Source organism: Palaemon carinicauda, chromosome 1, assembly GCF_036898095.1.
Source record: "Palaemon carinicauda isolate YSFRI2023 chromosome 1, ASM3689809v2, whole genome shotgun sequence".
NCBI lineage: Eukaryota > Metazoa > Arthropoda > Malacostraca > Decapoda > Palaemonidae > Palaemon > Palaemon carinicauda.
The window spans coordinates 111862887-111880774 of record NC_090725.1 but is presented as its reverse complement, the minus strand read 5'-3'; the positions used below and the strand labels follow the sequence as shown (position 1 = coordinate 111880774).

At 34.8% G+C, this 17888-nt stretch overlaps 1 protein-coding gene across 1 annotated transcript; it reads left to right on the top strand.

Annotated features, from left to right (window-relative positions):
- Positions 1-5689: 5689 nt before the first annotated feature.
- On the top strand, positions 5690-17161 carry LOC137654604 (arylsulfatase B-like). The gene is made up of 11 exons (XM_068388424.1): positions 5690-5828; positions 8486-8649; positions 9214-9317; positions 10271-10413; positions 11465-11541; positions 12021-12186; positions 13058-13155; positions 13936-14072; positions 14584-14760; positions 15159-16003; positions 16977-17161. Exons 1-11 carry the CDS (start codon positions 5690-5692, stop codon positions 17159-17161), a joined length of 2235 nt encoding a protein of 744 aa, XP_068244525.1.
- The last annotated feature ends 727 nt before the right edge of the window (positions 17162-17888 follow it).

Below are 17888 nucleotides of genomic sequence, written 5' to 3'. Positions count from 1 at the left end.
TTTTTTTGCAGTGGACTAGAAACGACTATATTTGTTGTTGTTTTTGTTGATGTCTGTATAGTTGTTGCTCTATATATATATATATATATATATATATATATATATATATATATATATATATATATATATATATATATATGTGTGTGTGTGTGTGTGTGTGTGTGTATCTATATATATATATATATATATATATATATATATATATATAAATATATATATATATATATATATATATATATATATATATATATATATATATATGTATAAATGCTTCAGTGCTAAGAATACCTCATGATTAATATACTGGAAGAGCCAGTAGGAAATAATGAAAGACTAATACCAAGTCCTCTCGTACATCTTTATACACACTACAGTGGCTAATAGAGTAGGACTTTACTGACAGCCTTCATCTGTAAATCTCTCTGTACTGTACCTATAATACAGTGCATGAAAGAACTATAGTTGCCGCAGAGATTCCAGCCGAAATAAGCTCCACCCATTGATGATGTCATAGCCAATCATAAGTTAGTATAGTTTGAAATTTGTAGGGAAGACAACGTGATTGGCTATGACGTCATCAGGGGCGTAGCTTATTTCTACCGGAATCTCTGCGGCGACTACAGGTAACTTAGGTCATATTAATTACTGGCTCTTAATTATATATATTTATATATAATACATAACACATATACATATATATACAAATAAGCAAAAACGTAAATACATTTATTCTCTCCGGTCATGCTCAGCAGCATTCCCAGACGTTTAAATACTCAGTCTCTCTCAGTCCCTCGGGTACGAAGATAAAGGTAATCTTACATGAGGGAGAATTATGTTGACGGGTCGCATACAATCTTAATAATAATATTATAAAAAAAAGTATATACTAATTTCTATGGACATAAGATAGAAGGGAAATGGGAAATAAGTAAAGTGGAAAGCTAAAAATGGGTGCAGCTGAAGGACTAAGACCCTCTAAGGGGGCACTACGATAGTAATTACTGAGGCCTTTGCTTAATTGCATTCTTAGAAAAAAGAGTATTGTAATAATAATCAACTTCGTGAGTAATTGCAAAACTTCAACAAAAAATAATGTGAAACAAATTACTGTGATGAAATTTCTTTCGATTGTCAGTAATTAATTGCCAGTAATTCAAACAACTCATTATGGAAATTACAATTACAGCTAATACAAAAAAAGGTGACATACAGAGATGTTTTTATGAAATTGATTCTTAGAACAAAGTCATTTCGATCATTTTACGAAGATGCGAAAAATATTCAAAATCTATATGTTACTAGTGTGTGCGACCCGTCAAAAACTCAGATTCTACCCTCCCAATTTCCTTTTGGGGCACTACCTCCCACCAGGGTAGGACAACTTCCTCTCCCCTCCGGCATCAACGATCTTAGATGTCAGGATGCCTGAAAACTTCAAATCAATCAATCAATCCTCTCCCCTCTACACCAACTACAAGGAGAGGCAGAGTAGTTATACTTCTGGCAATGTCGCTCAGTGTGACCGGAAATACATTATATATATATACATATATATATATATATATATATATATATATATATATATATATATATATGTGTGTGTGTGTGTGTGTGTGTGTGTGTGTGTGTATAAACATATAAATATATATATATGCAAATATACACATATATATATAATATATACATAAATATCTACATATATATATATTATATGTATATATACATATATATATATATATATATATATATATATATGTATATATATATATATGACGAATGGAGACGTATTGAGATAAAAGCTCAAGATGGAAATGACTGGCGAAATCTAATCGAGTCTCCTTTCGTCAATAGGCGTAGGAGGAGATGAAGATGATGATGATGCATATATATATATATATATATATATATGAACATATATTTTACATATATATATAGATACACACACATATATATATATATGTATATATATATGTATATATATACATATATATATATATATATATATATATATATATATATGTATGTATAAATATATCCCCAAACAATTGCTCATTATTATACAGAAGAGATTAATTTACTAGACAAAATCCGTCGATTCGCTTGCCATCAATTCAGCTACAGAAAGTGGGTCAAGCTTAGCATATGATAACTGTCAATTAACTCATTAACAAATGATATCATAAACTAGGTTATTAGAGCATTAACTGATACCTGGGTTCGTTATTTCACAGTCGATTAAAACAACTTTAACTGAAGAACACTGAGTAGAGAGCATGCCTTCGCCATGCCAAGCAGTCTTATTTTGCTCTTAACTCTGCATAATTGTACTTCGATCTATTTTCTTCAAAATCTAATGGATTTATCCTTGGGTCATACCCCACATGTCCACCAAGTTTGGTTGAAATTGGGTCAGTAGTTTTTACATAATGTTATTCACAAACAAAAAGTTAACTAATAAAATATTTGCCATTTACTTAACATTGCAATTATTTCCAAAGTACTTCTGCGTAATTGTACTTTGATGTACTTAATCAAAAATCCTACAGATTCATCCTTGGGTCATACCCAACATGACTACCAAGTTTTGACAACATCAGTACAGTAGTTTTTGTGCAAAGTTGCTCACAAACAAACATAAACAAACTAAGAAAAAGATAGAGGTGAATACATTAGCGAAGGTAATAATTGCAGTATTAATAGAATTTCTCTAGTGAAGATGCTAAAAGAATATATAGCATGAACGATCTCTATATAATTATGATATTTACATTTTACCACTGACACATAAAAATACATCGAAGTTTGATTGAAATTATTCATATGCAGTATATATATATATATATATGTATATATACAGTATATATATATATATATATATATATATATATATATATATATATATATATATATGTATATATACAGTATATATATATATATATATATATATATATATATATATATACTGTGTTTATATACATACTGTGTATCTATATTCATATATATATATATATACATATATATACTGTTTATATACATACTGTGTATTTATATTCATATATATATATATATATATATATATATATATATATATATATATATATATATGTGTGTGTGTGTGTGGGTGTGTGAGTGTATGTGAGTGTGTATGTGTTTGTATGTGTGTGCTCAATATATTATGTTTACATTAATCTCTGTATATGTAAAATGTAAACATTAATTTATGTATCATGAAATCTGCTCATGGCTTGATATACAAATACCAGACGAGTCTCCTTCACCGAGACCAATGACAATCAATCCTTCACTCACTTGGGACGCCAAAGAAAGAAAAGAATTGCATCTCTCAGTTGTCCGGGATGAGAAGGTCGCCACGCCTGGGGCATGGGATCTGTAGTCCCACCTACCGACACCCCACTCCCGAAGCCTCTATCGACATTACCAGATGAGAAGAAATGCATAATTTCTTCAGGAAGATGAAGCTGGACGTCTCCCATGTATGAGACGAAGGTGAATATGCACTGTCTGAGTATGTGCCGGATTGGAAAAGATAAGTATATTATTTATCACTAGTGTATGCGACCCGTCAAAAATGATTATAAGAAGATGACGCTGAATGTCTCCCACGTATGATATGAAGGTGAATATGCACTGTCTGAGTATGTGCATGATTGGAAAAGATGGAGTTTTACTTATTACTTGTGTACGCGACCCGTCAAAAATGACGGCTAAATATTTAGATAGATACGCGCACATATGCACACGCATCTCCCTATCACCAGGGTATGACCACTCTTTCTTCCCTCAACCGAGGTACTGGAAGAGACCGGGTAGTTATACGTCTGGCAATGCCGTTCAGAGTGACCGGAAAGAAATATATAAATACATATTTACATATATAGCCAAACACTTGCTCTTTATTATCTAGGGATAAATGGATGGAATTTCTGCCATATGGCTGAGCGGTGGGCCCAGAACGCTATTCAGAAACCATGCGCGACTAACCATTCGTCACCGAGATGTTACAGGGAGAAAACTTTGAGCTTACACAATATAGTAAAACTTATGTGGGTGGACAGCAGGGTGTAAATAAAAGTGGTAAATCAGAAAACTTGAGAGGGTGAAGTTTGATCCAAAGTGACACAACAAAGATCCTCTAGTAATACTTAAATTAGACCATGAGTAGTGCAATGAGGTGCTAACCTCCTACGAATGAATGAGTGATTGGTTGTGTCTTAGGTGGCTAAAAAGTCCAAAGCTACAAACCAGGAAGCGCATTCAGTGTCACTGATACTCTAAGGTAGACTGGAAATGTACAGACGTGTTATTTCAAGGGCTGTTTACTTCATTACCATTATTACTAGCTAAGCTACAACCCTAGTTGGAAAATTAGGATACTACAAGCCCTAGGGCTCCAACAGGAAAAGTACCTCAATATGGAAAAAAATTTTCAACAGAAAAGCATTGACAAGGTTGAACTTCTGAAGTTCAACTGATTGAGCCACCAGATTAGGAATATCATTCCACAATCAAGCCACAGATGGAATACAACTTTTAGAATACTTTAAAGTGTTGAGCCTTATGATGGAAAAATCAAGATTGTAAGAATTAACTGCAAACCTTGTAAGGTACTACATTTACAAGATTGTACAATCTTGGAAGATCTGAATGTAAACGATGGTCAGAGTTATGGAAAATCTTATGCAAAATGCACAAAGAACTGAATGAACAATGGTGCCTAATTCAAAATGCAATAAGAACTGACTGAATAACAGTGCCAGATAGGAGAACAATACTCGAAACATGATAAAATAAAACAATTAACAAAAATCATTAAGAAAGATTGTCCGCCAAAAATCTTAAAAGACTCTCTCAATAAGCCAATTTTAGACGAAACAGACCAAATGTAATTCTCAAAAGTATATTTGCTATCAAGAATAACACCTAAAATTTTAAATAAGTTGTATATACAGTAGTTAAAGATGTATTGTTAGTACAAAGATCTAGATGTTGAGGAGCCACTGTCCTCGACCTACTTACACTCATATGTTAGTTTTTATAGAATCCAACTTCATGCCCTATAATTTGCACCATGTCCTAATTTTAGCTAGATCTCTATTAATGGATTCAGTACCCACATGTTTACATTCAGTGGATGGAATTGATGCAAAGAGAGTAGCATCATCTGCATATGCAACATGCTTCTTTTCTAGCCAAAACACATATCAGTACGAAAAGTAATAGGCACAGAACACTACCCAGAGGAACAATAGATGTCACATTCCTATACGTATTATGGTGACCATCAAAAAATACTCTATGCAATCTATTCCTTAAGAATTCAATAATTAATGCTAAGAAAAGACTTACCAACTACCATCTATTTTACTTTGAATGTGTAAAAGAATAAACCAGACTTCCGTGTATGCGTAGGCAAAGTAAAAATGAGACATAACCAGAAAGGGATCCAACGTAGTACTATATGGCCAGTCATAGGTCACAATAACTCTAGCAGTAGTATGTCAATGGGTGGCTGTAGTAGTATCTGGCCAGTCAGAGGACCCAGTAACTCTAGCGGTAGTATCTCAACAGGTGGACAGTACCTTGTCCAACCTACGATAGTGGATAACTGTTATAGTGACTATTTTAATGCTTTATTTTCCTTTTTAATTTCCCTTTCAGATACTCAATTATGAAGTTAATCACTTGCAAACACCTACTTTCAACTATCTCCGTTGCTACGTTCTGCACAAACACTGTTGCGTCCATGTCAGCCGAACAGGTCGCAGCAAAGAAGCCTCATGTCATCTTCATAGTGGCAGATGATTTGGGTAAGATTTATAATGAAACAAGAAATTTTGCTTTTCGAATCAATAAGAGGATAATTTAGCCTGTCAACATAACAACGTAGAGAGTTTTCTGTTCGTATTTTATTAAATTTTAACAGAATTAACAGCGAAACACGTTAATCCCACTTCTGCAATAACAAAAGATAATCCTTCAAAATCATAAGGTTAGTTGCAGAGTTGGTTAAAGTTATAGTCCTATTTGATTATTATCTATTTTAGTAAATAAAGCAATTGGAGCACAGAGTCTGATTGCTTACTATCTTAATAAAAATCAATAAAAGAAAAACCAATCTCACATACTCTATGTATTGTAAAATTATATTTTACTCAATTAAAATAACTTGAGTTTGGTGTCTATACAGTTCTAGTAGCTTACTCATTTCGTTTTGAATATAATCTTACGCACAACTTTTTACTCAATTTCAAGAAATCAGAAAAACAAGAATTCCCAAAATATCAAAGACTATTACATGAGAAAATAAGACTAAATTAATATACTCACCTGTGGCTACAGCGTATATAACCAAAGTGGTAATCGCCATTTAAGAGTAAATTACAAATGCAATAGAATAAAAGTTGGGCACCAAAAAGCAAATATTTTACTTTTAGATGTAACCTTTGATAAACGAATTAAATTGGGAAAAGATCGCCAGTTACTGTTATGGTTTCAAATTATTGTAGCCAAGATGCATGTCTATTGCAGGTTCTAGATCTTTCAAATATGCCACCCCAAGGCTATGCAACAAGCTCCCACTGGACATCCAAAAGACTGAATATATTAAGACTTTCAAGAAGAAACTGAAGATTTTCTTGTTTTCTAAGTACTTTGATAATGTGGACTTGACAATAAACATGCAATGAAGTTTAAACTGTGAAGACATATGCCCTCGACAACCTTTAAAATTTTTGTATAAACATAATAGCAAAATGTTATTTACCTTGTGTGATACGTGAAATACCCAAGATTGTATACGATAAACTGAACTTGTAAGTCCCGTAATACATAGGGTTCATCTGTGTGATAAGAACAGGAAAGCAGCCCTTGAGTAAGTAGGTAAGTAAGTAATTGGATTGTATTCCCAGTCAATCACTTGAAGAACTAAGATAAGTAGGGATAACATATTTGTTGAGCTATAATGGTAAAGATGCAACACTAAACATAATATGATAGGGTCAAAATAGTTTTTAAGGTAAAGTTCATCAAGTAAGTAGGAAATTTATCTTCAATTATTACTCTTAAAATTGATTTGCCTTTTATAGACAATAAACCTACACAAAATACTAAATGAATGAGATATTAAGTGATTTAGCCCTTTGGAAGCGTGCTAAACGTTGCTGAGGTTGTAGAGTAAATGCAAGTGGTGATGTAGCCACTGATCTTAGCATTCTGATATTAAACTTAAGCGAATTTACTATAAACAATTCACATAAATATTACAAAAGTCGATTTAAAATAACACTTTGAATTTCATAAAACGCATTCTACAGCCACATTTTTAATCTATTCAGTGTCTACCATAATCTTCATCCAATCAAAGAATTATTTTCTTTGTATTCACGACTATTGTCCTAGGTATACATTGTCGATGCTCTTTTGTCTCTGCAAGTGTCTAGTTGACATTGGCTCGTGAGTGTGTTGGAACAACACTGGGATTAGACAAGGGAACTGCTGAACCTTCATCTCATCCAGGTCGAAAAAGAGTCAACAGTCCTACTATACTGTAGTGCCTGTATCTTTCAGTTTACTGTTTAACATATTTAGTATAGTTGAAGCATCTCAGGTTAGTCAATCTGGTAACAAACACTACAATACCAGCACTAAACACCATAAGTGAAGAATAAAATGTTGGGCAAGCTGGTTTTCCTAAGAAGAAATGAACGTAGAAAGACTAAGAGCCATGAGGCAGTACATCAACTATATGGAGGCATTGGACCTTTTTAACCACGCTTGCACTTTAATGGAATACCACAGAAAATACTTACAGATTATTTAGACATCTGGTGGTTCTTACGATACATATTTTTTATAGGTAACTAATTACCTTGAATTATTCCTTCAATGTAAAGCTAAGGCTTCCTGCAAACCAAACCATCTATTTTGGGAAAAAACAAACAAAAAGTGTTGCCTCTATTAGCTTTGTTATTTTCAAAGCTTGCTAAATCTATGTTCAGAACCTCATAAACCATCTGCTTTTGGATCTCAATTCTGCCAAGTGAGTTATCACTGAATATACAACATCAGCAACAAATGGAACTGTTTTTAGGTTACTGCAGGACATAGGCTTCAGACATATCTACACATGTCAGGTTTTGACCAGTTTTTTTACCGCTATTCTTGCCAGTGCGGATCGATGATGGTGGGCGATTTTCATCAGATCACTCACTGCAAACTAACCTAGTATGGGTGTCCCTGACTAGTACAGCTCTGCTTATCAAGGCGATACACAAACCCTCTCACCACATTAAGGTATCCCCACTGCTAATACACCACCACAATTTTTTATTAATAACAATGTTACTTTTGTGTAAGGTAATCAGCCGAATATGAACCCTTCAATGATATCTTTATATCATTAAAGCACTTTGCCTTCTTAACCTAACCTAACCTAACCTATCCTAACCTAACTGCTGCTTTACAGGCTGGAATGATGTATCGTGGAACAATCCAAATGTAGTCATGCCGTACATGAATGAACTAGCGATGAATGGGGTCATATTGAACCAGTCTTACCTCCAGCCAACATGCACACCAACCAGATCTGCTCTTTTAACTGGAAAGTACCCATTTAAACTGGGACTTCAGGTAACTCGTGTATTACTCAAGACAATTGTTTGTGATAGTCATGTCCAGAGATTTTCAAATACCTTGGAATATTTTGTGACCACTCCCACAACTATAATGTCATTCCCTCAACTCTTAATCCAAACTTCCCTTGTAGAGTTATGCAAAGAACTTGATTGCAAGGCTAAGTAATTAGTAGCAGAATATAAATCCTGGGAAAACAAACATATCTTTAAAACGTATTTACTACAAATAGCACATGGGATAGAGTTATACCCTACTTCTAAAAAAAATGTTAGAATAAAAAAAAAATTACTCATAGGAGGAAATAACATCTTTTGAAGATCAAAATATTTTATATGCTTCTTTTTATCTTGATGGGGAGAGATTTTAAAATCTATATATAATTTTTTGAGAAGAATCACCTCCACTGTATGCAAATAAGGTTGTTGACTAAGTTTTATTAATTTCCTAGCTTCTCGAATAAGAGGCTTCTAGCCGAGCGCTTGACAATGCACTTGTAATTTTTAAGAGTACGAAATCTTATGATCTTTTTCATTTAACAGCTTAATCTTACTCCTACAGAAGGGTGTTATAGGATCGACAGAGCCAAGAGGAGTGCCACTCAATGTAGATATGCTGCCAAAGCTACTGAAGGAGATTAACTATGACACACACGCCATTGGAAAGTGAGTCATTTCTTCTTTCCCACCATCACTAAAGGGGTTGGTTGCCTGATGAGCCCTCTCCAATGCCTTCCATCAAAGACATGCTCTTCCACCAAACCTCTTCTCTCCATATCATCCTTCACCTTATCTCACCATCTACTTCTCTGCCTCTCTCTCAATCTTCTTTCCCACCTTTATCCCTACATTAAAGGGTCAATTGTCTGATGCGCTGTCTCCATTGGCTTCTATCAAAGGCATCCTCTTCCACCAAACCTCTTCTCTCCATATCATCCTTCACCACATCTTGCCATCTAATTATCTGCCTCCCTCTTGATCTTCTTTCCCACCGTTATCCCTACATTAAGGGGTTGGTTACCCTCTCCAACACCTATCAAAATCTACTAAATCTATTGGAGATTGTTTCATTGTCATACCATGACTCATATCCATATAGTAACACCGATATCACTAAACTGATATATAGTCAGATTTTTATATGTAATATAAAGCTATGAGGAGGATATACAACATACGTGACAACACATTCCCTTGGAGTACTCTGCTGTTCACTGGAAATTTATTTGACAAGACTCCAATAACATTTACTTTGCTCTTGCTATGCTCATGAACAGACTTAATCAAATTCACATACTTAAGATGAATTCCATAATAACGCAAGACTTTCCACAAAATTGGCCAGTGCACACTATCAAAGGCTTTTTCATAGTCCACAAATGCCTTTAAAAGTGGATTTCTATATTCTACGCATTACTGTACATGTCTCAAAATGAAAATTTGGTCTTATATAGGGATTATTAAGAGAATATCTTGTAAACTGGAGTCGCAGTTGTTAATTAGTTTTCCCTTTTACTGAATAATGAAAATTACCATCACCAAAATACCACATTTTTTTTTTCCATGAGATTAACTATTTACCTTATACCTAAAATTGTATACATTTCATGTTTCATCAGATGGCATCTAGGGTTTTGCTCCTGGGATTACACTCCAACAAAAAGAGGATTTGACACATTCTATGGATTCTACACTGCCGCTACAGATTACTACACCCACAAGAGGAGTACATCCTTGAAGCCAACAGATGATTATTCTAGAAGTAAGTAAAATACACTGAAGTTATCAGTAGAGAGAAATATATCATTGTTATATCTAAACTGTTACTGTTACGGGTTGATGTGGCCTGATTGGAGACTTCTCTGCCTGGTGTTTGCCAATCGGGGGTTCGAGTCCGGCTCAGACTCGTTAGTGCCATTAGTGTCTGCAACCCTAACATCCTTGCGAGGAACGGTTGGGGGGTTTGGGGGAGCCTATAGGTCTATCTGCTGAGTCATCAGCAGTCATGCCTGGCCCTCTCTGGTCCTAGCTTGGGTGAGAGGAGGCTTGAGCGTTGATCATATAATATATGGTCAGTCTCTGGGGCATTGTGCTGCTTGCTAGGGCAATGTCACTATCCCTCGCCTCTGCCATTCATGAATGACCTTTAAACCTTTCAAAATGAGTCGTGGCATGACAATGAAACAATCTCCAATAGATTTAGTGGATTTGAGAATAAAGCCCTCAGAAGGATATTGCGCGTTAAATGACAGGACAGGATTAGAAATGAAACTCTAAGAGAGATTACTCGAGTGTCATATGTAGGTGGCGAAATCTAACCAAGGGCCTTGGCGTCAATAGGCGTAGGAGATGATGATGTGTAGATGAGATCATGGTGAGGGGTAGATGGGGATGTTTTGGCCATGCTCTTCGCACTCCCCAAGAGAGGTTAATTCACCAAATATTTAAATGGGGTCCTCAAGATACTAGCAGAGTTGGAAGGCCCAGGCCTACATGGCTGAAGACTATGAAGCGTGAAGTAGGATAGGATGAATGGAGAAGTATTGAACTAAAAGCTCAAGATAGAGACGACTGGTGAAATCTAACTGAGGATCTTAGCTAATAATAATAATAATAATAATAATAATAATAATAATAATAAAAATTATAATAAATAATACCAATAGAATAATAATAATAATAATAATAATAATAATAATAATAATAATACAAATAATAATAATAATAATAATAATAATAAATCTAAGTAAACTAAATTCTCTATCAAGTAAAATACATAACAACTTTTCATTTTCACAATTATCCTCTTTCAGAAGACCACATTGACGGCTTCTTAGACTTGAGAAACAACACGACACCTGATGATACAAAAGATGGAATTTATTCTACCGTAAGTATCAGCATTTATTCCTTAAAATGCTAGCTGAGATTATATACAGATAGATCAATATTATTCACACTTCCAGTTTCCTTGAGCTACCATAATAGCTGATGTTATTCACTACATGCTAGTTATAGTAGAATCTATAGGAGACATAATGAATTACTTGTGTAATGTGTTCAACAGTTAGCTTAATGTAAAAAATCTCTTCAAACCAAGAAATGGTAAATAATGCCACTTAACCTGCACCATGATAATTTGGTCGAAGCATTTTCTATCTCAGTTATGAAAATTGAGGTTAACGTATCAATCATCTATCTCAGGCTAGGATCATCACTTTCTAATCAGCCTGAGTACACCATGCATGTCTAACATCAATCTATGACAACAAATATCATCTTCAATCTTAAAATAATCTCTAAATATATCTTGACACCAATCACAACTCTTCTTTGAAACTCTCCCTAATCATATTTATCCTTTCACAGCACTTGTTTGGTTCAGTAGCTGAAGAAATTGTGAGATCGCGTGAGGCCCAGGATCCTCTGTTCATGTACCTGGCTTTTCAGAGTGTCCATTCCCCTGTTCAGGTTCCTCAGAATTATGCACAAATTTACACGCACATCAGTAATGAAGAACGAAGAAATTATCTAGGTTAGTTAAAAAAGAAAAATTTTACAGTAAAAACTAAAATCTATTCTTTTTATCAAAGGAGTCACTTCATTAAGAACCCTTCCCAGAAGACTGAGCAGTAATCTCAGAGCGCGGCTAAGTCGCTGTACAATTTCAGTAAGAAACCTTTCCAGAAGACTGAGCAGCAATCTCAGAGCGTGGCTAAGTCGCTGTACGTCGCAAGATGTCAACGGTTGACGGAGGATTGATTCCATCTTGGTCTCCTATGATTGCACATTATTGAGGAATGGTCTTCTTAGAAGAAAAGATTGTAAACCGAGCCTGGTCACAGGGATTTTCCACACAACAGGAAAACAGCTGCATTCATAGTCGCTTGTAGTCGCAAGCAATTTCTCCAGATCATAATGGGTGAAATGACCACTCAATATTACTTGAATTGCCCTATTTTGTACCATATACAGTATTCTTTCTCATTCAAATAAGAGGTGGGCTGGACCAATGCTCCTCCTAAACAAAGAGTAACTTTATATATTACACTAGAGTGGCTGATTCTACATTGAGATTTTTAAATTATACTGTTTCTGTCAAAAATAAGTGTCCTATATCCTGGACTAAGCCTTGATATAAAAAAAAAAAAACCTTCTATCCCTAAGGCCATGTTTTGAATTTTACTTTTTTTCTAAAACTGATGATTCCATACTCTTTCCTGCAAATTACCTGTCAATCATATTAATCATCATATAGTTCTAGCAGAGTAGCTTAAAACTGTCTCAACTTATTACAGACCAAACAAACTTCTGAATAGGCCTATACTTTACATTATTCAATCACAAATATCAACATTTTCATGTTCTCTCATCCTGTTTCTTACAATTTAAGGTTTTTGTTTCAGGAATGGTGACTGCCATGGACTTGGCAATTGGAAGGCTTGTCAGAGCACTTAAAGAAACAGGTCACTACAACAATTCTGTCATTATCTTCACAACAGATGTAAGCAAAATAATTTACTAACTAGAGGGGCACTCAGTAGAGCGTAGACCTCCGCTGCGGCAGCTTATTTCTCGACCTTTTGCTGGACCTTGACTTTTTACTTTAACATGTATTAATTGGCGTGGATTTTCATACACTCATATATGAACCAAGTTTGAAATTTCTGTGATAACGGTGTCAAAACTTATGGGTGATTACGTGAATTGGACATTTTATTTGACCGTGACCTTGACCTTTGACCTTAACCTTCCAAAATCTAATCCTTTCCAGCTTTTCACATAACAGTTAATCCCTGCAAGGTTCATTACTCTATGATTAAAATTTTGCTCAGGAAGCCGCGGCGACAACTTATTTCTCGAACTTTTGCTCTACCTTGACCTTGACCTCAACATGTACTTATTGGCGTGGATTTTTATGCACTCATATATGAACCAAGTTTAAAATCTCCCTTAATAATGATGTCTAAACTTATGGCTGATTACATGAATTGGACATTTTGCTTGACCGTGACCTTGACCTTCCAAAATTTAACCATTTCTAGCCAGTTACATAACAGTTAATCCCTGCAAGTTTCATTTCTCTAGATTAGAATTATGGCCAGGAAGCTGTTCACAAACAAACACACACACAAAGAAACAATGACACAAAGAGGGGGTAAAACAACTCCTTCCAACTTCATTGTCTGAGGTAAAAATTCTCATTTTGAATGATTTCGATGATAACATAAACAACTCAGATATCAAAGTAATTGCAAGTGACAAACCATCTTTCTACTCGCAGAATGGAGGTTCTGTCAAAAATGGAGGAAGCAACTGGCCACTTCGCGGAGAAAAATCTACCATGTGGGAGGGGGGAGTGAGAGGACCTGCTTTTATTCACTCTCCACATTTACCAAATCCAGGAACAGTTACCAATCAGTCAGTATAAAAAGAAACATTCGAACTTCAGGAAGCTAATGATTATACGACAAAGCAGGGTTTACATGGTCGAATGGTTCTTCGAACCCAGTTTTTGAGCCTGCTAGTCAAATGGTTCGAAGAGGTGGAGTCAAGTCACAAAGGCATAAGGTTTGTGAACAATGAAGCCCTGCCCAAAAGAGTCAGGCGAGAACAGACTCTCTTCTAACCATTCAGCGAACGTGTTCAACAACCAAATACCCCGTTCACATGTTCGAACATCAATTCATGCACTAGTCTATCGAACCACGTTCGACAAACCGTTCGGCCATGTAAACCAGCCTTTATATAAAGAAATAGATAGACATCAACTAAATGGTTTCAAGTGTTATCAATCAATTTTATTTACAGAGGAAATTAAATCTATTTTAGACATACTGCCATATGAACGTTATCTTTACCAGATTTTCAGTAACCTACATGAATATTACACAATTATATTAATGTGTAATAATGATATTTTCCAAAATAGACTGCACCATGCAACAGACTGGTTCAGGACAATTATTGACATCACTGGTGGCACGACGACAGATGAAGTAGATGGCATCAGTCAATGGGATGCCTTAGCCGGATTCTCCAACCCTCCAAGGGTGAAAATGATCCATAATATGTACTATACTGGAAATTCCTTCAAGGCAGGTGTTAGGTAAGTTTCAGGAATAAGAAGAATTCTACAGACAGTTCAAGAGTTATCATATAATACTAATCTGGGTGTTTACGGGAAAACATTTCATCAGAGATGACTTGTGGAATATCTCGAAAATTTACTGCACCTTAAGAATTTGAATATATAAGTCGTGGAGTTCTATGAATATTTGGTCTACATGAAATACTCTAAATAATTCAAGAGAGGTCATGGTAATATCATTTATTAAAGACAACTATTCATGATCAACTATCAGGTTTGAACATAGAAAATAACTGATATGAAATACTTCATCTCAAGTGTTACTATAATTAACTAAATTAAAAGAATATATAAAATTAATTTCACTAACCTAATAATTTTGACTAAAACATTCAAGACTTATCTACTTACAACAGACTTGAGAACTACAAGATGTTGATTGGATGCATGGAAAAAAACAGCTGGTTATCCCCTCCACCATCTGCAGACAGCCCAACAAATTCCAATAGCTGGTTACCCTCTCTACCATCTGAAAACAGCTCAACCAATTCCAATGGCTGGTTACCCTCTCTACCATCTGAAAACAGCTCAACCAATTCCAATAGCTGGTTACCCTCTCTACCATCTGAAAACAGCTCAACCAATTCCAATAGCTGGTTACCCTCTCTACCATCTGAAAACAGCTCAACCAATTCCAATAGCTGGTTACCCTCTCCACTACCTGAAGACAGCCCAACAAATTCCAATACCTGGTTACCCTCTCCACCATCTGCAGACATCCCAACGAATTCTATTAGCCGGTTACCCTCTCCACCATCTACAAACAACCCAACAAATTCTAATGGCTGGTTACCCTCTCCACCATCTGTGGAGAGCCCTGTGAATTCCAATAGCTGGTTATACTCTCCACCATCTAAAGACATCTCAACGAATTTCAATAGCAATATTGGCCCTATTTCTTATGTCCATCAACAATCCAAGCGCAGGAATAATAATAATAACGATGAACTCAAAAGAGTGGGAAACAAATCAAACGAAACTTCTGAAAATTCCTATTACTCATTCGATGACAGATCAAATAATTTCTTCAGTGCATTATCGTGTTTAGAGGAAGATTTCAGTGCAGAGACTGAGGGAAAGCCTATCTTAAGTTGGAAAGACTTGAAGAACCATTCCAGCCTTCAGTGGGACCCTGAAGTATTGTGGAATTTAGGACAACACATGGAAGAACGTACAAAGATTAGACTCTACAACATAAAAGGTAAACATTGAAATATTTAATTTTTTAATTAAATGCAGAGGGATGTTTATGGACTTATTGGAAACTGTAATCAGGGTTGTAGCTAAAGTTTTTCACACAGTTTAAAGAAGCTGCCAGGAAAGGTTCATCAAGTTAGATAAATAGGAGAAAGGTTATATACTCCTTATTCACCCTTATTCACATTATCATGATATGTTAATAGTGATTATAACCAAAATTCAACATATAAATTCTATCAGTTATTAACAAATATAACAGATTACCGAATAGGTACTTTAAGCGACGCCTGAGAGACTAGGAAAGGGCGTTTCTGGAGGGTTTTTAGGAGGGTCTATATAGAGGGAGGGAAGGAGAAGAGAGGGACGGGGAAGTGTAGGTATTCGAAATGCTTTACCTACTTACCTGATTCACTTGGCTTGGGCTTTATTAGGACAAGAGTAAACGCCTTAATTAACGAGATTTGCTACTGCATTAAAGTATCAAAAATTAGGGGGGAGGTCTATAGAGTGCTGTGTCAAAGTACCATTCTGATCAAGTAATTAGTATGAGAGACATTAAAGAAAAACATTATATTTTTGCCAAAAATGCTTAGTAGGTGTGATTTTATGTAAGAATTATGGAGCTTCAAAAGTTCAACATTGCAGCAAATGTTTTTATTTATTTATTTTTTTTTTTTTTTTTTTTGAACAGGCTGACATAAATCTCTATTCATAGTTTATAGATGAAATATCTGTTTTGATGTTGTTACTGTGTTTAAAATATTTCATTTCAATTATTCATTATTTCTCATATCGTTTATTAATTTCCTTTCCTCACTGGGACGGCATCAATGACCTTAGATGTCAGGATGCCAGAGAACTTCAAATCATTCATTCGTTCCTCACTGGGCTATTTTTTCCTGTAATATAGATACTTAGAGGCGAGCTTTAGCCTAAAACTGAAGGTTTTAATACATATTTTCTTATCTTATCAGACGACCCAGAAGAGAGAAACGACATAGCCAATGAGAATATCTACGAACTACAAATAATGCTCAACTACTTATCAACTCAAATCCCATATATGAAAACGATACCGGAGAAGACGAAGATGAAAGCAGGACATCCGATCAATTGGAATAATGTTTGGTCACCTGGCTGGTGTCAATCAGAATTTTAAAAAGGCGATTTATAAACGTATATATAAAAAACTTGGGAAATGAGTGTGTTTTATTTCGAGTTTAGTATTAACATGATTCTATAAATAAACATATCTACTCATAACTCTTTTGATTGAAATATGAGTACATAGCTTTACAAGTATTTTATGTTAAAGCACACTTACGTATTCATATATATACATACATACACAAATATACATCATATATATAATGTGTATATATACACACACACACACACACACACATATATATATATATATATATATATATATATATATTATCATCAGCCGTTGCTACTCCACTGCAGCACAAAGGCTTTAGACATACACACCACATACACACACACACACATATATATATATATATAGAGAGAGAGAGAGAGAGAGAGAGAGAGAGAGAGAGAGAGAGAGAGAGAGAGAGAGAAAGTACTTTTGAAGTTCAGAAACCTGGCTAAATTTAAACTATCCATTCCGCATTTCTAAAATCATGAATTTCTGTTAAATGCAGAGACCATACGAACACACACACGCAATACAATAGCAGTCTCCGATCCAGGTCCGAACTGTATATTAGATGCTGGAAACAGCAAAATTGGATTTTAGCTCCAAAGGAATCAATAAACCTATTTACTGAGGACTTTGTTTGAATATGTTTTGTTTTAAAATTATCATTTTGAATACTAAAAAAAAACTAATCTAATGAAGACTTTATTAATATGTTTTACGT

Bases quoted from the DNA above. Each gene is read 5' to 3' on its own strand.
- LOC137654604 (XM_068388424.1), top strand. From the start codon at position 5,690: ATGAAGTTAATCACTTGCAAACACCTACTTTCAACTATCTCCGTTGCT. The intron at 8,650-9,213 runs GTAACTCGTGTA...TTACTCCTACAG, and splicing joins CATTTAAACTGGGACTTCAG to AAGGGTGTTATAGGATCGAC. The intron at 14,073-14,583 runs GTCAGTATAAAA...TTTCCAAAATAG, and splicing joins CCAGGAACAGTTACCAATCA to ACTGCACCATGCAACAGACT.